Source organism: Muntiacus reevesi, chromosome 2, assembly GCF_963930625.1.
Source record: "Muntiacus reevesi chromosome 2, mMunRee1.1, whole genome shotgun sequence".
In the NCBI taxonomy this organism is placed as follows: domain Eukaryota; kingdom Metazoa; phylum Chordata; class Mammalia; order Artiodactyla; family Cervidae; genus Muntiacus; species Muntiacus reevesi.
Genome location: NC_089250.1, coordinates 176,492,277 through 176,516,437, shown reverse-complemented (window position 1 = coordinate 176,516,437; position 24,161 = coordinate 176,492,277). Strand labels below are relative to the sequence as shown.

General features: G+C 57.7%; 1 protein-coding gene across 2 annotated transcripts in view; it reads right to left on the bottom strand.

The window, feature by feature from the left end:
- The window catches only part of FOXK1 (forkhead box K1), a 53,528-nt gene extending 35,402 nt beyond the window's left edge, over window positions 1-18,126 (bottom strand). For both annotated transcript variants that reach the window (XM_065923722.1, XM_065923723.1), the window contains exon 1: window positions 17,603-18,126. In XM_065923722.1, coding sequence (XP_065779794.1) covers window positions 17,603-18,111 — 509 coding nt within the window. In that variant the 5' untranslated portion in view covers window positions 18,112-18,126. The remainder of the gene's footprint in view (window positions 1-17,602) is intronic.
- Between the last annotated feature and the right edge of the window lie 6,035 nt (window positions 18,127-24,161).

Sequence of the window (24,161 nt, the reverse complement as noted above, 5' to 3'; positions counted from 1 at the left end):
GTAGCCGTCCCACTTAAACCCAGCGCAGACAGGACCATCTTCAAGATGATGAGAAGGAGCCCAGAACTCACAGAGCGGCGGTCTGCTTGTTGGCGGTCAGCATTCCTTCCCCCAAGGACATGCGCGCGAAACAGGCGGGTCCTCATCCCCGACCGCAAACGGCCGGCCGGACGCTGGCCTGCCTCGTCCACCGCGGGCGAGGCTGTCCTGCACACGCGGGCTGGGTGGGCTGGGACGCCCCCGCGAAGGCCAGCCCCTGCCGCGGAGGGCACCCCGCCGTCAGTCCGGGAGACTCAGTCCTTCACAAGAGCGGGCCCGGCTCACAGCACCCTCCTGGCTCCACGCGAAGCAGGCACGCTCCCCGGCGAGCACCCAGCGCTGCAGGACCGCACCCAAGACGCCGGCCCCGCGGGCGGACCGGTTCCCACCCTCCGGGCCTGTCTCATGCATGAGGGGGTCGAGGAAGGAATAAGCACGAACGAGCCACCTCAAACATCTCAGCCCTGCTGGAGAACTCCCAAGTCCCCGTCGCCGCCGCCCCTCTTGGCATGCGGTGCCCCGGCTCCAGTCCTGCCGCCCGACCTCCCTCCTGAAGCCCTTAGGCTCCTGCCTTGGGGGCCCGCTGGCAGTCTCTCCACCGCGTCACCCGGGAGGCGCTGGACTCGCTCCCGCTGCGTGAGAGCCGCGGGCGTGTTTGCTCCAACTCCCTGGCCCCTGACTGCTACAGCGCACCTGTCAGCCCAGGGCAGGCTCACCTCTGCCTTCAGCGGAGCGGCCCGGTGCAGAGGGCGGGAGCTCACTGCCCGCGAGGGATTTACACTAGACTCGCGTGAACCCTGCCTTAGGCGTGACATCCGGGGAAAGCCTGTTTTAGTAGAGACAGCGGCGGTGCTGACCAAGGGTCAGGAGACGTGCGGTCCGGTCCCAGCGTGGCCACCTGTCCCCGACGCGCGGTCAGGCCTGAGGTGCCCGCTCAGTGCTCTCCGGGCCCTTCTGAGCCCGCGGACGCTCCAGCTGTTCCGAGGGCGAGGGCCGTGGCCATGCAGCAGCGGCGTCGGGCTCGTCCTGACGCGCACACGCCCCGCCACCTCCAGGAGGAGCCGCATGGAGCAGGGCCAGCGAGGGCACAGCCGTGAGAGCACCCGCGACGACCGGGGGAGACGGTGACGCGGGGAGACTCCACGTGGGCAGAGGAGAGGCTCTGGGTTGAGTTTCCATCAAAAGCAGCGTCGGCGGTGTAGACCATCTGGGTCAGGCCCCTCTCGCCGCTGGGCAGCCCCAAGGCCAAGAACCAGGCATCCGGAGGCAGGAGACACGCTGGACGTTTTCATTACGGGGGTCACACGGCAGTCGGCACGGAACCCCAGCACCCCGCCCCGGATCCAAACGCTAGTCAGCCCCCCACGGATGTGCTGTCCCGTGAAGCGGCGTGGGGGTCCGGGCAGGAAACGCCCCTTAACCCAGAACCTTCGTTCAGGCGGCTGTGACCTCACCCGCACCACTCCTCCGCGGTCACCCCTGGAGCCCGGGGCAGCTGTGACCTCCCGACTCCTCCAGGGATGAAACAAAGGACTGGACATATCTGACAATAAAACGCCATTAAAAAAACCCTGCTGCTGAGTCAGCCCACCACCACGCAGCTCACTGTACCTCCCGGGCCTGCCGGGCCCACCCTCTGCTGGCCTGTCCCCACCTGCAGGAGAGCAGCTGGCATCACGGGGCGGCGGGCACTGCTCGGATGCTCAGGACGACGCTGGGCCCGGCAATCCGAATGCGGAGGCGGAAGATCAGTTCCCTTTTCCCAATGGAGAATCCTGAAACTTCACACCCCTGCATGATGTCTTGCAGGCCACCCGGGGGCCGCCACGAAAGCAACAGCTGTTGCGGGCGCGGTGGACATGGGTGAGGCCTGCGTGGTTCCCAGGGCCCCGGGCAGGGCATCTGGGTCCACCGGGTGCCCGCTGACAGGGGAGGCCCGGCATGGGCCCCAAGGAGACGGCCTGTGAGCTGGGCAATGTGGCGGATGCCCCAAGGAGACGGCCTGTGAGCTGGGCAATGTGGTGGATGCCCCAAGGAGACGGCCTGTGAGCTGGGCAATGTGGCGGATGCGACGGAAGGGAGCAGACAGCATGAGGGGCCCAGCACAGGGCCCCCTGAGCGGGAAGCACCCTGCGGGGCAGAGGCGGGGGCTCCCCGGGGGGGGGGGGGCCCGCACGTGCACCAGCAGCGTGGATGACGCATCCTGGGGACACGGTTGCCCGGCTCCCACTCGGGAGCAGCACCTCACTGCCACCTTCACCCCCAAACCCCCTGGGACGGGGCAATGGGGGGGGGGCCCGGGGCCCACTCCCAGCTGCTGGGGCTTCACCAGACGTCCAGGAGGAAACCCCTCCAGTCACACACAGGCAGAAGCTGACACCCCTTGGAGCGAAGCCCTTGTCTCTGTGACTCCGTTTTGCTACACTTTGACGGCCTTTTCCCCATCCATCGCGGGAAATTCCGTGCTGACCTAAGAGGATCACTTGTGATAATCTGAGGTTAGCTTAGATGTTAATAACCCTTCCAACCCTTTCCAAAAGAGTGCTCTTTCTCTGCTGACTGTGGGCCACTGATAAAGACAGAAGCTGGAGCCCAGGAAGGAGGCGGCGTCTGTTCGCAAAGCAGCGGGGCTGTTTGGAGACCCTGACCCAGCCCGGAGAAAACCCACACCCCGAAGAGGCCTCGGGCCTGTCCCAGGGCTCACCCCTGACGCCCAGGGAGCGGAGGAGAGCCACCTGCGTCCCCGCGGCGGTCCGGCTCTCCAAGGCCCCGCACGGTGCCGGCGGGCTGAGTGCGCGCACGCGCGGAGGGAGGCGGAGGGCGGAGGGACCGCCCCCACCACGGCCCGCCAGCCCCCCGCGGGCCGCTCCAGGACCCCCGCCCCCCGCCAGCCGGGGCCACATCTCCGCCCAGACGTTAGCACCGAGGCGGAGAAACGACCCTTCTGGGGAAACTGGGTCATACAACAGACTAATGACGCCCAGTGAGTGCGCCGGGAGAAGCCTGTGTTCAGCCGAGTGGGGATAAACTAACCCGGTTTAATTGTTATGTAAATTACAGCCTCAACCCCATCAGTCTATCCCGGATGGCCTATCTTCAGAACCGTTTTCTCTGAAATAAAGCCCTTCAGGGCTCCGTACCCACCCTCCCGACGGGGCCAGCCCCACTGGGTCTCCAGGGGCCCCGCCCTCCCCTCTGCTGTCTGGGCAGCACCTGCCTCCCAGGCCGGGAGGGTGGGCTCTCCCTGCGGCTGGAGGCGGCCCCTCCGCCCGGGTATCTGCATCTGGGCCACGCAGCATCTCGGCTCCACGGGGACAAAGGCAGGGGACCCTCAGGTTTTATTTTTCACTTTTACAGAGAAAATGCAACGGAGTTCAGTTAAGGTATAACCAGCTAAGTTACTTGTATTTTTCATGACCTCTTCTGTTATTTATTCAGTTTCAGTAGAATCATCTGTAGACAGACCCTGCAAGAAGTGCTCAGGACAGCTGGTCCGTCAGTGGGGGGCGGTGCCCCTGCAGGCAGCGAGGATCAACCTTGACCTCGTGGTCAGAGGACTTACAGCATTTTCAGCCGGGGCAATGGCCCCTCCCTCAAAGGCTTCCAACACTCCACCCCGAGATGAGTCCCCCACCAGGCCCATCACGGCCTCTTTCCTCGCTCACGTTTCCCCACTCTGAAAACAACCTAGGAAGAGGAGAAATGACTGCATTTTGGTTACCACGAGCCTTATCTGATCTGGTCGCTAGGAACTGGGGCCCCCGGGGATGGGGGACGGGGGAGTCCCGCCCCCGACTGGTCCCAGCCCCAGAGGACCGCGTCTGGAGGCCAGACTCTGCCGGACCGTCCCTTCTGTTTAAAGACCAGCTCCCGGCTCAGGGCCCTAACCTACTCAGCCACGCAGACATTAACATGAAAAAGGTGCTTTACAGCCCCTGGCTAGACGGATTCCAATTCCCCAGCAGCAGTGAAATTGTGAATATGCAGTTTCAGCAGAGGCCCTGCTCTAGCGTTTTGTTTTTTTTTAAAAGGAAACAAGGCACAAGGAAAACACTCTGAATGCCACAGCGGTCACCTCTGCGGAGGGCAGCTGTCCGGGGCTCTTCTCCTGACATTTCTGCGTTTTCCAAAGTTTCTATGAGCGCAGCTTGCGTATGTAACACCAAAAAGTTTGAAACAATAAAGATTGCATAGATATGTGACATCAAGCTAATGTGTACTTTTTTTTGGGGGTCTTTTAAAAACTGACTCTTCCAGGAAAGAAATGACACTGAAGAATTTTGACTTTTAAGAAAACCAGATAATGCAGGCTGAGAAACTCTCCAGTAAGCTTGAGAATTCAAGACTTTCAACTCCTCTGCTCTGGGGAGGATTAACTACCGCATTAGTCATGGAGCCCTCTGGAAAAAAGCCTCTGGACAGATGAGTTCTCCAAACAGAGAGACCCTCATCAGTGCCTTTGAAAAAGTGACCGGCTTTAACAATTTTTACCCATTTTTAGAAATAATTGTTAAAAACACATCAAACTTCCTTGGCTGCTTAAATGACAGTGAAAAAAAATGAAATTACACTTCTGAAAATGACCACAAGGAGCTGTGGGGCTTCCCTCATAGCTCAGGTGGTAAAGAATCCGCTTGCAAGGCAGGAGACCCCAGTTCCATTCCTGGGTTGGGAAGATCCCCTGGAGAAGGGAAAGGCTGCCCGCTCCAGTATTCTGACCTGGATGGGGACAGGGGAGGACAGGGCCCACCCGGGTCAGCCTGCCGATGGGTGAACAGGGCGGCTGCCTGTTTGGTCAGGACTATTTCAAGGGTGGTTCCAAGTCCTGAGGCCCTCCCCTCCCAGCTCTCCTCCGGGGTGTGCTGAGGGTCAGTGGGCCGGCAGGGAAAAGGCCCAGATACACCCCCACAAACTGCTGCAGGAACACTTCTGTGCACGGATCTCACCCTGAGGACCTTCCAGGTTAGTGAGGCAGCAACACACATGTATCACACGGGAAATGCACAGCACACAGCGCCGGGCCCAGCCGGCCCTGGGGCAGCGCCGCCGGGCAACCACGGGCGCGCCAGGCAGGGGACCAGCGGGAGGGGTGGGCGCGCGGTCAGCACTCGAGTGACGCGGGCGGGGCCGTGGAGCCGGCCGGCCGTAGGGATGAGTCCCACGTGGAACTCTGCAGATGGGGGGGGGGGGGTGCGGGCTGCAGACAGTGTGAATGTGCTGACGCCCCAAGCTGACGCTCAGAGATGCTCAGGGTGGCCAGCCCGGGGTCACCTGGACTCGTCACCCTTGGAGAGTGTGGCAGAGGGCTCAGCAGCTGACGTGGGAGACGAGCAGCCGGATTGGACAGGAATTCGAAGGTCTCGGGCCTGAGAGGCCACTGGGGTGTGGGCAGGGGATGTGGGGTGACCTTCCAGGTTCCGTCCACGTCCAGCTTGGAGAGGCCCCCGGAGCCCCCAGACGGGACGAGTGGCAGTCAGGGATGCCGGGCTGAGGCCTGGGAGCGCGCGGGTGCAGGGGGCTGAGTGCAGGCGCAGCCGGGACAGGGGAGGAAGGTGGGGCCGGGGGCCGGGAAGGGCATGGTCAGGTCTCGGGGCTGTGAAGACAGGATCGGCCGTGCATCTGACTGTTTCGCCCGTGAGGCACTCCTTCTGCAGCCGTGGAAACACACCGACGGTAAGACCCCACTCATGTAAATCAGTCCCCTCCCCACACACACACAACTGCACAAGCGTCACTTGGAGACGGCTCTGGGTCGGGAAGGTATGACAAAGGACCACAATCAAACTCCTAAGGTTCTCGGGAACTCAGAGGACCCCAAGGTCACCTGTGGCCTGTCATTTCTCAAGACATGACATGAACAAGGACACGTCACACTGTCCTCTGCATTTTCCTCAGTACACATGAGTTACTCCAGCAGTTCTGGGCTTCCGCCTCCAAGGCACAGCTTTTCCTTTGCAAAGTGCCCTGCGCCCCGGTTTGTGGTGGACAGACGCAGTGATGATCGGACACATGCGAGGCTGGCGTGAGACCAGAGCGCCCGCCTGGCCGCCTCTCAAGGTCCTACCCGGGGGTGACCCGGTCGCTGCCCCTGCCAGGGGGGCCCGGTCAAGTCAGCTCCCATCACTGGGAGTGAGTTAAAACACTTATAGAAGGGGAAACTGTGGCTAGATTTGAAATTACTATTTTATTCCAATACTGAATCTCAGAGATTAGTAATTACAAGAACACCAGTAACTATTTGGTGGAAGAGCCCGACAGCACAAAATCCTAGTGGCCACATGACCCCCTCGAGAAGGCCCACGTGGTGTGTGTGCAACACCCAGAAAGCACACGCGGCCCGGGCCAGCGTTCCAGCCAGAGACACTTCCCCAGAACCCGAGCAGGATGCCGTCAAATCGGACAGACCGATTGAAAATCAAGTACCTCCGACACAGTGACTCCTGTTTTCTTTTAAGAGCGTCAAGGTCAGTGGAGACGGGGCCCAGGGTGCAGCCTCCAGCCCGGACCCAGCCTGGCCGGTGACGGAACCAGGAAGGGGGCCGCCGGAAAACAGGTTCTGTGACGCTGCCTGGACTCAGGGCCAGACCTGGCGGTGGACGCACGCTTACTCTGGGGAAATACACACCGCAGAGCGAAGGGACAGGGCCCCCTTCCCCTACCTGTGAGCTCTGACCTTTAGAAAATAACCCGGGGGAAAAGTCCCCATCACATTACCCATCCCCCAGACAAGTCCATAACCGCCCGGGATTAAACGTGACAGGGAGCGTGGGGCTCCTAGTGAAGAGGACCAGCAGGTGCCGGCTGTGATCTGTGCCGCGAGCTCCCGGTCTGGACCCCACAGCCCCAGCAGGCGGATGCGGGGGCGTGGCCGGCGGGGGCGTGGCCGAGCGCCAGGAAAACCTGACCAACAGGAGCCTGGGGAAGGGGCCCCGCACGACTCCAGCAGGCCTGGTGCAGACTGAGCCGATGGAGGGTGGGGACGAGGGGACGTGACACTGGACGGCGCCCGCCTGCGTCCTGGCCTGGCCACTCGAAGAGTTTTCTGACCGCTGATCGGAAACAACTGCTCTGGACTTCCTGTGAGTAAGATGTTGGAACGGACCGGTCCAGCCACACGCAGGCCACACAAGGTCAGGTGCACAGATCCGCTCCACAGACGTGGAGTGTCCCAGGCGCCACGCGTGTGAGCACCACCCTCAAGGAACCTCCAGATCCCTGAGAGGGTCACATGGACCACAGGGGCGAGGACCAGCATCCACTCAGCATGTGATCGGGCGGGAAGTCCTGCCGGCTCAACGCACGGGCCCCTCACAGGCACACAGACCAGAGCCACCCGGTCCAAGCAGGTGTCCACTCCAACTCTGGACAGGCACTTACCTGCTCAGCAAGGAGGGAAAAGTATGCAAGGACAGAAACCCAAACACGAGCCTCAAGGAGCTGGACTCGCAGGGGATCTGTTCGTAATCAATGCACTGTAAATGCGGGGCTGCGAAGGGCCAGGGAGAAGGTTTTCACTGTTAATTTCCCGCAAAGCTGCAGATTTGCCTTCGTCTGTAACAGCCACAGGAGTCGTGTCTCGGATCCCCTGACTTTCTTCCTCTGACTTCAAGAACTGAGGCAATGAAGGGAAACACAGAAGCTGTCCATCTGGACTTAGCTTCGGTCCAGGGCAGCAGACATTGAAGGGGGCCCTCTTCTGCAGAAGGACCACTCGCCCTGCATGCGACCTGACCCCATGGTCTGGATCAGGCCTTCCCACCCCCACACCTCAAGGTACACGGCAGAAGCAAGACGCGTGCTTCAGAGGCCAGTGGAGTAAACTGAGGTGGCAGCCGTGCCCTGGGGCCTGGGCACCCACAGACCTGCCACCTCCCCAAGGCCGCCTGGGAACAGCCCCACACCTGGCCAGGACGGATGTGAGAGCTGAACCACAAAGAAGGTTGAGCGCCAGAGAACTGATGTTTTTGAGCTGTGGTGTTGGAGAAGACTCTTGAGAGTCCCTTGGACAGCACGGAGATCCAACCAGTCCATCCTAAAGGAAATCAGTCCTGACTATTCACTGGAAGGACTGATGCTGAAGCTGAAACTCCAATACTTTGGCCCCCTGATGTGAAGAGCCAGCTCATTGGGAAAAGCCCTGATGCTGAGAAAGATTGAAGGCAGGAGGAGAAGGGGATGACAAAGGATGAGATGGTTGGATGGCATCACCAATTCAATGGACATGAGTTTGAGTAAGCTCTGGGAGATGGTGAAGGACAGGAAGCCTGGCGTGCTGCAGTCCATGGGGTCACAGGGAGTTGGACATGACTTATCAACTTAAAGACAGCAAAAACTGAAAAGCAAAATAAAAATTAAAATTCAGGGGCTTTCCTGGCAGTTCAGTGGTTGGGGCCCCCTGAGTCCACTACAGGGGCCCTGGGTTCCACTCCTGGTTGGGAAACTAAGACCCCACACGCCACACAAAACAGCCAAAAAGAAAAAAAAAAAAAAAAATCAGCTCTCTGGTCACATGAGCCACATTTCAAGTGTCAACAGTATGCAGGGTCTGGGCAGTCCTGCTGGGCATTTCTTTTGCTGCAGGGTGTTCCAGATGCCAGGAGATCCCCGCCCGGCCAGCCGGGGACGGGCCTGGAAACTCTGCTCACAGCGCCACACCAGGGAAAGACTGAACTGCTGAGAAAGCCCGACAGTCGGTCCAGCCACCCTGCGGGCTGGGTGCTGCAGGCGGCAGGCGCCCCTGGTCCACAGGGGGTCCAACCCAGCGGGGCACTCTGAGCGAAGGTGTTTACCTCCAGCCGCGATGAGTCACTGTTCCCAGCGTGGGGCACGTAACTGCCGAGCAGACCAGACATTTACGTCCCCGCAGCGGGGGGGTGGGGGTGGGCACAAGCTTCCACCGGGCCGTCCTCCTCTTCATGCTGGCCCTGGGCTCCAGCCGGTCTGCTGCCGGCCGCTCCATCATCAGAAGCATCGGGCTTCATCCTGACATCCTTTCTACGTGGGCTCGGGAGCGTCACTAAGTTTACAGGTCACCTTTCACTAACGCTCCGGCTGAGGCTTCCTGGTAATGCACAGGAGGCTCCTTAACCTCCTCTGTAAACTGCATCCAAACCAGACATGGGGGCGGGGGGGGCACGGGATTTCTGGGCAGGCTTTCCATGACCCACGCCTGGCTCCCTGCAGCCACCCCCTAATGCAGCACTGCGGGTCCCAGCCAATGGCACGCTCGCCTCATCAGGTCAGCACCTAGACTGGCCCCTCACCTAGAGCACCTGTGACTCAGAGAAAGGCGACGATGGGGGGGTGGGGGGGGGCGGTCCCAGCACATCTGACGTCACAGTGGCTCATCCAGAGACACAGCAAGAGCCTCAGGCTTTTCTGACACAAACCGCGACAGGCAAAGCCTTTCCAGGATGGGAAGGAAGACGGGCCTGCTGCTGTGTGTGACAGCGGGCTACTGGGGGAAGGAGAGAGAGAGACCCCCTGAGAGGAGACGGGAGGGGGCGAGAAGGAAGGAAGGTTCACATCCACCAAAAGGGGCCCAGTCTTGTTCTACAAGTGTGCTTAGAAAGGGTTCATGAAAAATCCCAAATGAGGAATAATGCCATAAAACCCCATATTGTCCCTGACGTCCTGGAGGGCTGAGTCACTCCATGACTGCTGGCCTCGCTCTCCCATTTCCTGGTGGGTCCACAGCCACAGCTGGAGGGAAAGGTAGGGGAGCCCCTGAGGGACCCCACAGCACCCCTCCAGGGGCGGGGAAGGAATAGAAGTCACTGGTGGGCTGGGAAGCTCCACCTGAACTAATCAGAAACTGACCGCACATATGAAAACACTAAAATTCAAGCCAAATCATGGCACAAGATGCTAAGAAAGGCTGATTTTTTTATTTCAACAAAATGTGCTCTCACTCAACTTTTAGGGCAAAATTAAACTACATCAGAAAGACTGATCCTTTCAAAGATTTCTATTTTCAAAGACATGAGTTACTGGGTTCAAGTGAATCAAAAGTAACTAACAATAGAACAGAAACAAAACATTTGTATACTAAGATATGTTGACCTTGAAAGTGAAAGTGAAGTCGCTCAGCCGACTCTTTGTGACCCCGTGGACTGTAGCCCACCAGACTCCTCCATCCATGGAATTTTCTAGGCAAGAGTACTGGAGTGGGTTGCCATTTCCCATGTTGACATTACGTCTGCATGATTCAATCGGTATTTTCCTCAATGACCAAAGTAGGAGGCTACGAAATCACCTGAGAGAGGGCAACCGGTTTTAATGTTCAGGGGTTTTACCCAAAGTCCATGGACGAGGTTTCAGATCGCATCCTACACTTAACTTTTAAGAAACTACTACTGTCCAGTCCTGGAGAGGCATGGGAGACCTCCCACAACTTGCAGAAAGATTGGAAAACTCTCCTCCCTTTCCCAGAAAACTTAAGTGAAACAACGTATCACAACACGCTAAGCAGAGGCCTGCAGGGAGAGGCAGCGGCCTTGCATCAATCAAGGCAGATGTGAAGGATGTTTACCAAGAAGTGAATACCCATCCTTGTTTCTTTTGTTTGGGAAGACAGAGCTATTTTCTCTCATAAAGTTATTTCTGAAATAAGCCTCTTATTGCTGTTTTTAAATAGATTAATAAATATATAAACTTTATTTTCTCAGGGCAATTTCCAATCTGCCAAGTGTAACACACACACACCCCATGTAAACAAGAGTTATCTGGGCTTCCTGGTAAACAAACAGTTAAACACGTCCCCGGTGACTAAGGACGAGAGTTTCTTCCTAACGGAATCACCGAGAACAAATACCCACACCTGAGCCTCAGGGCTAAGCGAAGCGAGCCCCCCACAGGCTCACCCCGCACCCAGGCAGAGCCCGCCAGGCCCCCGGGTGCAGCTGCCGGCGGGCGGCCACTGAGCCGGCAGGAGGCCGGGAGCAGAGCCTCTCTCTCCGGAACCATGAAACTCTGTGCACGCAGGCAGACTACATCTGTCTTTCTTTTTAGATCTACCGGCAACATTTTTACCAGAAAACTAGAAACTCGTGAGAAGCCACAGAAGCCACGAGAATGAACTACAAAATCTCGTAACAAGTCACAAATGCAAGGGCCTATTTTCCAGGAAATCAAAGTAAAAGCATTTTATATAACCCTCTCATTTTAATATGAAATGCTTTAAATGCAGGGTAATTATGGAAATGAGGCATTGCTGTAATTTGAGTTGTCATTAACTTAGCAAGTTTATCCCCTGACATTCGCAAGATGCAGAAACAGCACATAGTAAATTACTGTATCTACACATCAAACGTTTTCCTCTCATGCCAGCACATAATTGTGAACAGAGCCGTGTCTTTTTCAAAAGTACTATGAGCACTACTAAAACTCTACTCAATGCTCTTTTAGCACCTACCAATTCCATTCCTTCATCAATGATGAAGACTTTCGTAAGTTATTATAAATTCAACACATACTGCATAACAAAAACCATCCTTACCACAGACTGATTTTTTTAAACACTATAGAAACTTTTTTACACGGGTGATAAGTCCAGAACAGCCGACGTGAATTCACTCCTGAAACACAGATTCAACGCACGTGCTCTCACTTTGCTATAAATACACGCCTACAAACCTTTTTAAAGTAAGTTTTTAACACGACACATTCTTTGAACTAGCATATGTGATAACACAATAATTGCCAACTGATGGCTCAACAGGTGAGGAGTCCACCTGCAATGCAGAAGATGCAGGAGATGTGGGCTTGATCCCTGGGTTGGGAAGATCCCCTGGAGGAGGGCCCGGCAACCCGTTCCAGTATTCTTGCCGAGGCAATCCCATGGACGGAGGAGCCTGGTGGGCGACGGTCCATGGGGTCACACAGAGTCGGACACGACTGCCGTGACTGAGTGCGCAGTGAGAAACACACAGCAAAGCTTTTACTTAGAGAAAATGCCACATTTCATATTTCGACTGCACCATCCAGATGCAACTAGCCGGAGTCCAAAGCTCTGTTCCTTCCACGGCACACCCCATACCCCCCCTGAGTGTCATTCCGCGTGGGCACCGTGCCCGGAGCTTCCAGACACACACCGCCTGGCCTGCTCCATCACCCGATGAGAGCACGCCTCCTTCAGGAGGCCTTTCAGCTGCATCTCTTCCTCTCCATCCCCCCTGGCCCCAGTCTCCGGGGGTCAGGCCTGATGACCGTGTCCATGGGGCCCCCGGCTCCACACACAGCCACACGCGGCCCTGCTCCCTGCCCACCGCTCTCCTCTCTGCATGGAAACCAGCCAGCACCGTCAAGTCTCACCTCTTCACCCCTGGGACCTGATGCCCTCCCTGCCCCAAAGGCGCCCCCAGCTCCGCACGTAGGCCTGCTCCTGACCCGCCGCTCAGGACGGAGGGACCGCGTCTGGGGGGCCCCCGTGGCTCCCAGTGGGCTGGGACTGGGGGTCCAGGGAGGAGGGTGGGGAGGACAGGAGCCAGCTGCTCTCCCTCGGGATGCTGGGCCCTGAGGCCTTCCACCCGCACCAAGTCTAGGGCGTTTCCCCGTTAATTTCAATATAATTTCAACCTGCTGACTACCAAAGATGGTTAGTAACGAATTCAATATTCTCCCAGTGACCAGCTGGAATAGCAATGAGAAAGTATGTCCTGTATGGGTTCATAGTGTGCAGGCTCAGTCGTGTCCGACTCTCTGTGACCCCATGGACGGCAGCCCTCCAGGCTCCTCTCTTCACGGGATCTTCCAGGCAAGCGTACTGGTGTGGGTTGCCGTTTCCTTCTCCAGGGGGCCTTTCTGACCCTGGGATCGAACCTGGGTCTCTTGTGTCTCCTGCATCAGCAGGTGGGTTCCTTACCACAGGCGCCAGCTGGGAAGCCTGTATGTTTTCATAGCACCTGAAAAATTATTTATGTAGTAAAATGCTTTGCTGGTTACGATTAATTACTTTTTATCACAGGACGCCTGCAGAGGCCATGATCCGTCACATCTCCGTTCACGACATGCTTTTCGGAGGGCGGACTGCATCACCATGAACCTGGACACGTGCTGGCGGCCATCGTCAATGACGGGAGAACAGGGGACCCTGGGCTGAGGGACGCGGGCAGCGCCCATCAGAAGCGCGCCATGGGGGAAGCACGTGCTTGCTGCCTGCCCGGCCTCTGCCCATGGGGCAGGCTTGGCCAAAAAAAAAAAAAAAATTGGACCTGAGCCTGACCAAACCCCCAGGTCCGACAACCGATTTACAGAACGCCAGGGGAGAGGGCACGGTCAGTGGACAGCACGGGAATCCAATCTGGGAAGAGAAACCGTGGGAAAGTGTACGGGACAAATGACCCTGTTTCTTCATCGAGGACAAAAAGAGGGAGAAGGGGGAGGGCGGGAATGAGACGGAGCCTGCAGTTTGAAAGAGATGCGAGAGACACGCCAGCCAATCACAGCGTCTGGACCTGATTTGGTTCCTGATTCGAACGAACACGCTGTAAGAAAAGGAAAAAAAAAAAAAAAATTCACGCCACGGGAAGGGAAATCCAAATACTCATTGGAAGTTTGATGATAGTAAAGAGATTGTTATTAATTTTTTACGTGTGATAATGACACTGTGGTTAGGTTTTTTGAAAAAGGAATCTTTATCTTTTGTTGAAGTATTTACAGACGGAGTGTTGGGACACTTGCGACTTGTGGGGGGGTGGGTGGGAGGGAGAGGGGTGGGGATGCAGATAAAACGAGCTTGGCCACAGCGTGGCAGCTGTGGGGCTGGGTGATGGGCATGGGGAACCACTCCGTCTCTACGCTTGAAACTTTCTGCAATGAAAACTCTTCAAAAGAAAAAAAAAAAAAGCTATGCTCATCACAGAAAACTTGGGACACACAGAAAAGTAAAACGAATCCCATCAATGTCACCACCCGTGGAAGCCACCACAAACGAAGCCTCGCTTCTACTCTAAAAACTCACATCCGCATGTTCACATGCTTATTTTATGACACTTTTGGGAAAGACGGTTGGAACAGGGAGATGAGAGAGCAAGCCCAAGGCCATATGGGGTCCCCCTCACAGGTTCCATCCAATTCAAACTCCAGATCTGCTGGCCTGACGACCCCCAGCCACACACACAAAGCACGTCCGCCCGCAGGCCAGGAGAGGCCCGCCGACCACCCGCCTCAGAAACCCAGAGTCTAGGGGACCCTCTTCTCCCCCGGGGGGAGCTGCAGACTCAGTCACTGATTTCTCATCGACAAACACACATGTAAACACTGCGCTTTTACACGTCGACTGCTGGCGGGCCTGTCTCCACGTAAAGCTGACGGGCACCCAGCCCAGGCCTGGGGACCTGGGGGCCCCCGGAGACCCACAGAGGAGGGGCCGTGGCAGGACTGTCTGCGCCACCCCCCCCAAAGTTCACATGGTCACCCAGTGGGGTCGGCCCCCAATGGTGTCACGAGCAGTTTTTTTTTTTTCTTCTGCCAGTAATTTCAAAAGTGTTTCATTTCAGCTTTGCAAAAACCTACTCGTAGTCACAAAGATGGGTACATTCTGGGTTTCCTCTCCACCTCATGCGTCCCTGAGTCGGGGGAGGGAGAGAACAGACAGCCTGGGGAGCTGTGCGGCGTGTGTGTGTGTGTGTGCGCGCAGGGGTGTGTGTGTGTGTGTGCGCGCAGGGGGGTGTGTGTGTGCGCCCAGGGGGGTGTGTGTGTGCGCCCAGGGGGAGGTGTGTGTGCGTGCAGGGGGTGGCGTGCGTGTGTGTGGGGGGCGGTGTGTGTGTGCAGGGCGGTGGTGTGTGTATGTGTGTGTGTGCACGCGGGGGGGGTGTGTGCGTGCAGGGGGTGGCATGTGTGTGGGGGGGGGGGCGGTGTGTGTGCAGGGGTGCGTGTCTGCCGGGGGTGTGTGTGTGTGCTGGGGGGTGTGCGTGTACGTGCCAGGGTGTGTGTGTGTGTGTGTGCTGGGGTGCGTGTGTGTGCGGGGGTGTGTGCGTGCTGGGGGTGGGGGCGTGTACATGCCAGGGTGCGCATGTGTGTGTGTGAGAGCCGGGGTGCGTGTGCCGGGGTGCGGGTGTGTGCGTGCGCATGTGCTGGGGTGCGTGTGTGTGTGTGTGTGCAGGGCAGCAGTTGTGTGTGCAGGGGTGCGTGTGTCTGCCGGGGGAGGTGTGTGTGGGGGGGTGTGTGTGCGTGCTGGGGGGGGTGCATGCTGGGGGGGCGTGTACGTGCCAGGGTGTGTGTGTGTGTGTGCTGGGGTACGTGTGTGTGCGGGTGTGTGTGTGTGTGCAGGGTAGCAGGGTGTGTGTGTGTGTGTGCGGGGTGGCACATGGGGGTGCCCCGTGGGACAATCCACACAAAGAGCCCCGGGTCTCAGGCAGCTCCCACCATAAGCTGTGGGCGATGCAGCCCCCCTCGGGTAAGCACGCCCTAAAAGCACGACGGAGAGACATCCCGGCTTTGAGCGCTCATGGCGACACCAGCCACTGAGGCCTCAGAGGAAATGGACTTCGCCGCTGTCGTTCTTTGAAAGTCAGCAGCGAACTTCCCATCGCGAGGTGACCCAAGTGCACACGTCCAACTTCCTTCCTCCGAGCTCAGTAAGGCTGCCTGACCGCTCTCCACGTGCTGAGCCGACGCCCCCGACCCCAACTCGAAAGAGCGGCTTTCAACAGCCCCTCCATCCCGTAGATGCAACCACCTAGGCTGAGCTTCCTCAAGGAAACAGAACATAAAACCACGCAGGCTGCCGACACGTCTGTTCACAGGCCTGGACGTCGCAGAAACAACTGCCCTCTCCCAGGAAGGCAGACTCGGATGTCCGCTCTGGGTTTCTCTGCCAGCGCGCCCATCCTGTTCCCGTGAGTTCTCCATCAGCCCGGCGCGGTGACTCTGAAAACAGCCCGATGAGAGCCGTGGGCAGGGCCCCGGCCGGAGAGTGGCGGCCGTCCGGGCTGCTGGCTCCGAGGGCCAGGGAGGCAGTGTGATCGCCAGTCACGTTTCACAAACAATGGGCCCGGGACTCGCCTATTCAGCGTGTGAGCCGAGGACTCCTCTGGCTGAAATTTCTTCCCCTTGACTTAGAGAAAATACTAGTGCATTCACGATTCGGCGAGCCTCGCCTCGCCAGGGCTGAACTCACTCAGCGGCTGGGCAGGGAGCTCTGCAAACGAGACTGCTGGGCGGACGCCCTTCCAGAACCCGAATTTATACAAAGAAGCCCTAGCAGACCTCCGGGGGCCACAGGGCAGGGAGGGGAAAGGCGCTGTTTACCTGTCACTTTCTCACCAGGGGAGGGGCTGGCCCCAGCATGCACTTAATGGCCTGGATGGGGAGTGCGTAGGTTGTGGAAAAGACACAACAGAGGGATAGCAACCACTGGATAAGACAACTCTGTTATTCATCAAGTCCTGACTTTACAGAAACACATACCTTTCATGTTTGGAAAACAAAGTTTGTCTACAGCTTTACCTCCTACCCCCTCCCCCCAGACCCCCCAGGCCCTAAACACCAGTAAGTCCTTGCTGATGTTGAAAATTACTCAGTACAGCACTTAACAACCAAACATTCTGAGATCTTAGAAAGGGGAGAAGGTTATGGAAACAGGCTTTGGGCCCTGGGACTCACCCCACCAAAAATCCAGTGGACCCAGGGTGCTTAGAAAAGTGAGAGTAATTAGTCAGAGACAACTCTGGAACAGAAGCCCGCTGCAGAAACATGACACTGGTGAGGAGCGAGAAGCAACGACTACAGAGAAAAAGAAAGTGCCCAACGCGGCATGACTGCCTACACGGGGTTTCTCCTGACCCACACATGGGAGAAACCAAGGACCTCCCGGGTAGGGCAGCCAGGCAGGCCGGGAACCGGAAGGGCCAGGGAACACGAGGGTGTTGCTCAAGTCCCACGGGGCATCGGCTACCTGTCCCCCAAGCCTGGCGGGTCCCCTTCTCCTTGCCCTGCCTTCCTGCTGGAATGTGCCCTCCTGCCCAGGAACCCCAACTGTGCCCTGGATGCCCCCAGTCATGGGGACCCCTGACCTGCGTCCTCAGATACAAGGAGCGGACACTTCCTGTCCCCACCCCAGCCCATTCTCCTGCTATCCCTTCTGGGCCCAAGTGCAGACCCGGTCCCTATTGAAGGGGCCTGGCCTTCCGGGCACCCCCCCCAACCCCAGGGACCCCTGCAGACCTTCTTGCGCAACCCTTCCAGCCAGTCCGTTTGAGGGCGACCGCGGTCCAGACAAGGGGCAGGGATTGTCCGGGTCCTGGGGGAGGGCAAGGGCGACCCTCGATGCCCTGGGCTGAGGCAGGGCAGGGGTCAAGAGAGGCCCGGTGCCCAGATCGGGAGGAGACGGGGAGACCCCACGCTCTGCTGGGAGGGGGGGCAAGGGCGACCGTGAGGCCCCGCCCGCGATGGGGGGCTGGGGGCTGCCCCGGCCCAAGGCAAGCAGGGGTCAGGAGGTGACTCCTGTCCGACGCCGGGCGGGGATGGGGGGCGGGGGGCGACCCCAAGCCCAAGCGGAGCAAGGGCGACCGTCAGGGGTCGGACGGAGGACCGTCCCCGGGGCGGGGGCCGCGGCACTCACTGCTTGGGCAGCTGCAGGGCTGGCGCGCCGCGCCGCTGGAAGGCCCCGTCCACGAAGACGCCGTTCTTGCCGAGGCAGCGCAGGTAGAAGTGCGGCTCCTGGAAGCTGAGCTGCAGGTGGCGCCGCGAGATGAAGCTGGACAGGCCCATGCTCAGGTCCACCGAGCCCTGCGACGAGTTGCGGCCGATGGTGACGCTGGGCTGCCGCATGAGGAACTCGAACTCGCGGCCCTCCAGGCGCGCCAGCGCGGGCCCGGGGCTCCGGCGCACCGAGGCGGCGGCCGCGGCCACCAGGGCCTCGCCCGCCGCGCCCGCCGCGCCCCCCGCGCCCCCCGCGATCGCGCCCGGCGGCGGCGGCGGGGGCGGCGGGGGCTGGGCGGGCGGCGGCGGCGACGGGGCGGCGGCGGGCGCGGCGGGCGGGAAGGCGGCGGCGCACAGCAGCGGGCTGCAGGGCGCCGAGCGCAGCGCCAGCAGGGCGCGGGCCCCGCCGTCCTCGCCGACCTCGGCCATGTTCGCGCAGCTCCGGGCGGCCTCCGGCGGCGGCGCGGCGCGCGGGGCGGGGCTCCAGGCGCGGCGGCCGCGGGATCCCGGCCCGGAGCGCTCGGAGCGGAGCCGGCGGGCGCGGCGCGCGCGGGGCCGCCAGAGGGACGTGTCCGCGCACCGCGCCTCGCCCGCCGCGCCCGCCCTGGGGAGGCGCCCTGGCCGCCGCCGCCGCCGCCGCGCCCGGCCGTGGGGAGCCGCCTCCTCCGGCCCCGGGACGCGGGAGGGGAACCCCTCCCCCCCCCCACACACACCCGAAAAAGCCGCACTGGAAAGTTTCGATCCTGGGCCACTCGCTCTAGAAAGGGACCACTGACGTCAGCAGCCTCCTGGGCTCTAGAAGCTCCACCCGACCCCCCAAAGTGCGATCGTTCTGAAGCACCGAGACTGCGGGGTCTCGCGCTGTAACTGGAGTTTGCCTGACGTTGCTAGCGACCCCTGATGCCCCGAGTTCCAATTCGGAGTCCATTCACTCAACAAGTAGCTACACGAGTGACCCCGAACCGCAGGCCAGGAGCTTAGGCCCTTACATCCGTTACAGTCTGATGGGGGCTTGGGGGAGGGAGACAGATGCTTGCAGGGGGGAATCTTCTGTGAAAAGGCAGATCTGGCTACTTCAGGCATCCTTCAGAAGTGCTTCATGCCGGTTCCTGAATCAGCCAGGGCCCTCTAAAAAAGAGGCGGCAGTGTGTGCGCACTGCCATCATTTAATAATTATTGGGGGGGGGGGGGTAGAGAAAACAGGCCCTCCCTGGTAGAGCTTACAGTGTAGTGGGAGATGCAGACAGAAATCAAGTAACATTCTAACAAATACAAAACTACAGCTGTCTCAAGCCTGAGGCCTTGTTGCAAGGTGACAAGTGTAGGGAGATGGGCCCAGCCCCTTCCCCTCCTCCCTCCCCAGGATGGGAAGCTTGTCTGCTTACCCACTGTCCAGTCTGGGGCTGCAGTGGGTATTAGCCCAACCATCAGGTGATTGAAAACACAGGAACAGACGGGGTGGGTGGGTGGCTGAGAATTGGGGATGGCATTCCAGCTAAGAAACAGCGTGAGCTAAGGAAAGGGGGCAAGGTGCTTTCTAGGGACTGACAGGTGGCTGGAAAAGGGAAGAGATCAGATCAGCCGAACCAGACCAGTCGTGTAACTTGGGTCTGATCCCAGGGCAGTGGCAACCACTGAGATGTGGTGAGCAGAAGGGCGACATGTGGACCACAAATTCGAAATAGGATCACTGGCTGTCGTGTGAAGCCTGAGTCGCGGAGGGGCCAGCGTGACTCTGGGAGGCCGGTTAGGAAAGTAGGAGACCAGGCAAGAGGCTGCATCGGGGAGGTGGAGACACACTCAGGGGGTCGAGCAGTGTTTATCTCAGACAGTCGTTTACAGACACGCTGGCGGTGGGAATGGAAAACGGTGCAGCCCCTCTGGGAAACAGTGGGGCGGAAAACACATGCTCATCTGATTCAGCAGTTCCACTTTTGGGTCTGTGCCCACAAGAACTGAAAGCAGGGTCCTGAGATGGGATTTATACTCTCATGTTCATTTCACAGCAGCCCCAGGAAGCCAGAGGCCCACCGACATGTCCAACGGGACATTATGCAGCCTTCAAGACAAAAGGAAATTTGGACACATGTGACAGCATGGATAAACCCTGGGGACAAAGACACTAAGTGAAATCACATGGTCACAAAAACACAAATCCTGTCTGAGTCTGATTCTCTGAGGTCCCTGGCGGAGTCACGTTCACAGAGACAGAAAGTGGAAGGGCTGGTACTTCGCCGGGGGGACAGGGAATGAATGGGGAGTTTAGTGTTCAGTGGGGACAGAGCTTCAGTTCTGCAAGATGAAAAAGCTCTGGAGGTGATGGCTGCACAGCACTGTGAATGGACTTCACCGAACTACACCTAAAATAGTTAAGGGGCTTCCCTGGTGGGAAGTGGCTAATTCGGGGTGGGGGGGTGCTGGGTTTGACCTCTGGTCAGGGAACTAGATCTCATGGGCCGCCACAAAAATCCTTCTTGCCACAACTAAGACCTGGCACAGTCAAATAAATTAAAATATTTTAAAAAAATAGTTAAGATGGTAAATTTTATGTATTTTACCACTTTTCTTTTTTAAGAAAAAGTTCTATATACAATCTCCGAAGTCCTTTCCTCTAGCTCATCTGGGGCGACTTCCCACTTCTTAAGGACAAGTCTGTGATACGTGAGGGACACATGCTTTCAGGCCCCTCAGGCCTAATAACATCAAATGTGAAGACCTCTGCGCAGACGGACAGACCTAGATGATTCTTTTCCTGAGGAGCAGCAACCTGTCCGTGATAATGGCAGGAGCGCACAGGGCTGACTCACGGTGACCTTGCAGTCCCAGACTCCCATTTAACCTTGCAGTTCTTTTCTCCTTAAGTGGGGAGCCTTCAGATACACCGACAGCTTTGACAGAGAGAGGGCCAGAACAGGGGCAATAAAAAGGCATTAAAGACTGAGGATTGGAGAAAGTGAACTCTCCTCACACTCCCTCTGGGTCTATGGGGCCTGCGAAAGTTGCTTCATGACGCCTTCACTCGAAAAAGGAAAAAGAAAAGGCTTGCAAGGCAGAACTTGGACAACCACGGAGCCCACGACACACAGGCTCTTGGTGCAAGCCTTGGATGCAAGGCCCTGGACCTGGTTGCAGGAACAAAACAGGACAGAATTAATGCCAAGACACGAAACTATCGACAAGAAAAATACACCGTGTTGGGGGGTGACGACGAAGGCCCAGTTAGAAAGAGGCAACGGCGTATCCGGAGAAACAATCCGTTAAGATGAAAACCACGGACTTCCCTGCTGGTCCAGCGGTTAAGAATCCGCCTACCAAGCCGGGGGACATGAGTTCAGTCCCTGGTCTGGGAAGATCCCACGTGCTGTGAGCCCGGGAGCCACAGGAGAAGCCGCCGCAGTGAGGAGCCCGTGAACCGCACCAAGAGCATAGTCCCCGCTTGCTGCAACTCGAGCAAGCCCGCACGCAACACTGAAGACAGTGCAGCCAAACATAATAAACAAATGGAGCATAAATCTAAAAACACGCGAACAGATCTTCCACTAAAGGTACTGGTGTGACCCACAAGCCCAGGAAACGATGCTCGGCATCATTCATTGTTAGGGAATCCGTTTTAAGTCCATCTATTACATGTCAAAATTGATGAGCACTTCTAGAATTCTCCCACAGGGCTTGGAGAATTCAAGATGGTGCTGCCACTGTGGAAGAGTCTGGCACTTTCTTATATAGTTCGGCTGATTTACCAAATGGCCTGCAACCCCATGACTAGATATGTATCCAAGTGAAATGAAAACCTGGGTGGGCACAAAACTTGTTCATGATGGTCTACGGTGGCTCTATTCCTGACAACCCAAACCTCAGCAACCCAACAACCCAAATGCACCCCGCCTGGGGAAGGGATAACAAACGTCCGATGGAACACGATGGATGCAGAGCTAAGAAAGGAGTGGGGTTCGCGTAACAGGACGACTCGGAGGGCCCCCGAGTGCGGCGCATATGCTTTCATCTGGAGGACGTTCTGGAAGAAAAAGCAAAACGGTAGAGGCAGAAACAGATGAGTGGTTCTAGGGGCTGGAGGTTTGGGGAGAGGCTGACCACAAAATGACATGTGGGAATCCTGGAGGGGGGAGCGGTGCTGATTGTGCTGGCGATTCTGTGACTCCATGTGTTTGTCAAAAGCAGAACGGTGCACAGAAATATAGAGTGAATTTTATGCTATGTGTACATCTACCTTAATCAAAAAACGGAAACATCGGGACGTCCCTGGTGGTCCAGTGGTTAAGAATCTGCCTTACACTGCGGGGGACTCGAGTTTGATCCTTGGTCAAGTGACGCAACCAAGATCTTGCGTGTGCAACCAAGAGCCGGCATGGCCAAATAAATAAATACTATGAAAAAATATGTATCCGGGGACTTCCCTGGTGCTCTAGGGAGTGACAGTTGCTCAGTCGTGTTTGACTCTTTGTGACTCCATGGACCATGCAGTCCATGGACTTCTCCAGGTCAAAATACTGGAGTGGGGACCTTTCCCTCCTCCAGGGGATCTTCGCAACTCAGAGGTCGAATCCAGGTCTTCCACATTGCAGGTGAATTCTTTACCAGCAGAGCCACAAGGGAAGCCCAAGAATATTGGAGTGGGTAGCCTATCCCTTGTCTGGGGGATCTTCCTGACCCAGCAATGGAAAAGGGGCCTCCTGCATTGCAGGCAGATTCTTCACCAGCTGAGCTAGTCTAGTGGTAAAGAATCTTGCCTTGCAATGCAGGGGACATACGTTCAGTCCCTAAGCAGGGAATGAAGATCCCATATGCTACGGGGCAGCTAAATCTGCTCACTACAACTAGAGGGTCCTCACGTTGCAAGGAAAGCTCCTGAGTAACTCAACTAAGACCTGATGCCAAATAAAAAAAAATATTTTAAAATACACACACACACACACACACATATCTAAAGAGACTGTATCATTATAGACCCAAAACAAGGGTCTGTTTAAGGGCAATGCTGTCCAGTTCAGAAGCCACCACTCACATCTGGCCGTCTACATTTATCCTCTAGTGAAGATGAAATGGAATGAAACCCTCTGCTGTGACAGGCGGTGTGGGCCACATTTAAGCGCTGGCTCTGCAGATCCCCGTGGCTGACGGCTTCTGTGTGACCCATGCAGACGCACAAAGTGAGTCCTGGGCCGTGCTGCTCTGGGGGCGGGGCTGGCGCTGGACTGACTCTGCCCTTCCTCCCTTCGTCCTCCAGAGTCAGGCAATCACGGCAGCGTGCTGCTGGCACAGAGCAGATGGACAATGAGACCCCCCGCCCCGGGGAGCACCGATGGGCCCACCTTCTTGATAAAGGGACCCAAGGACTGCTGTCCCAAGGTGGGGCGGGGGTGGCTAAGGGCAAGGCAGCAGCAGGAAGGCCCCATCAGAAGACAGGGTCCCCCCCAGCCCCGGCTGAGTCTCCAGGCGGGCGAGTGGGGCTTAGACGCCTCGGAGTCTGACAGCGTCCAGCCCGCACTCGCAGCCTCTGGGGCCTGGGGCTCGCTGTGTGATCTGCGGAATGACCGGGGGAGCCAGACCACGCTCTGTGTTCTCCGCACCCCTTCCTTTTCCTGTCTGCTCAGTGTCACTTCCTTCTCGGACCCTCCCCACACCCCCCGTGCTGCTTCCTGTCTGTTCGCCGTGTCCCGGGGGTGCTGGTGAACACCCCACGGCGATGGGCCTCTGACCACCACCCAGAGGGACGGCAGCTCTGTATCACTCCCAAGGACAGAGGCAGGCAGCATAATCCTCCACGAAACATTTCTCCATCCAACTGAGGCCCCCAAACCAGAGAGGGGGCCTCTGCGTCCTCAGCTCACTTACAGCAGCCTGGCTTGATGTTCTTTTACAGCCTCCTCTGGCCACCCTATAGTTTAGAACCTGTCTGTCCACGTTTCTGAAATGCCAATTCAGGAAAAGATAGGTCTGACTTCGACCTCGGAGAAAAGCTGTTCAAACAAAGCTGGGGTGAAAACTAGTCTCGACGGAGCACATGGGTGTGAGCACTCGGGGAAAAAAAAACTCATCCATTGCTGTGTAGTCTCGAAGGGCTCCAAAACCTAACAGCTAAACCATCAACGTGTACTATCTCACTGTGTCCATGCGGCAGGAATTTAGAGGTGACCCAGTGGGGTGCTTTCGGCTTAGGGTCCCTCCTGAGACGTAGTGGGGCTGTGTTTTCTAGAAGCTCACTGGAGCCCGGGGGATTTGCCGCGTTGAGACACAGTGGCATGGGATGTCCCTGGTGGTCCAGTGGCTAAGACTCCGAGCTCCCAATGCAGGGGGCCCGGGTTCCATTCCTGGTCAGGGAACTAGATCCCACATGCCGCAATTAAAGACCCCGCATGCTGCTGCAACTAAGACTTGGTGCAGCCAAGTAAAAATAGAGTGAAACTGAAAGTCGCTCAGTTGTGTCCGACTCTTTGGAACTGCATGGACGAGACAGTCCA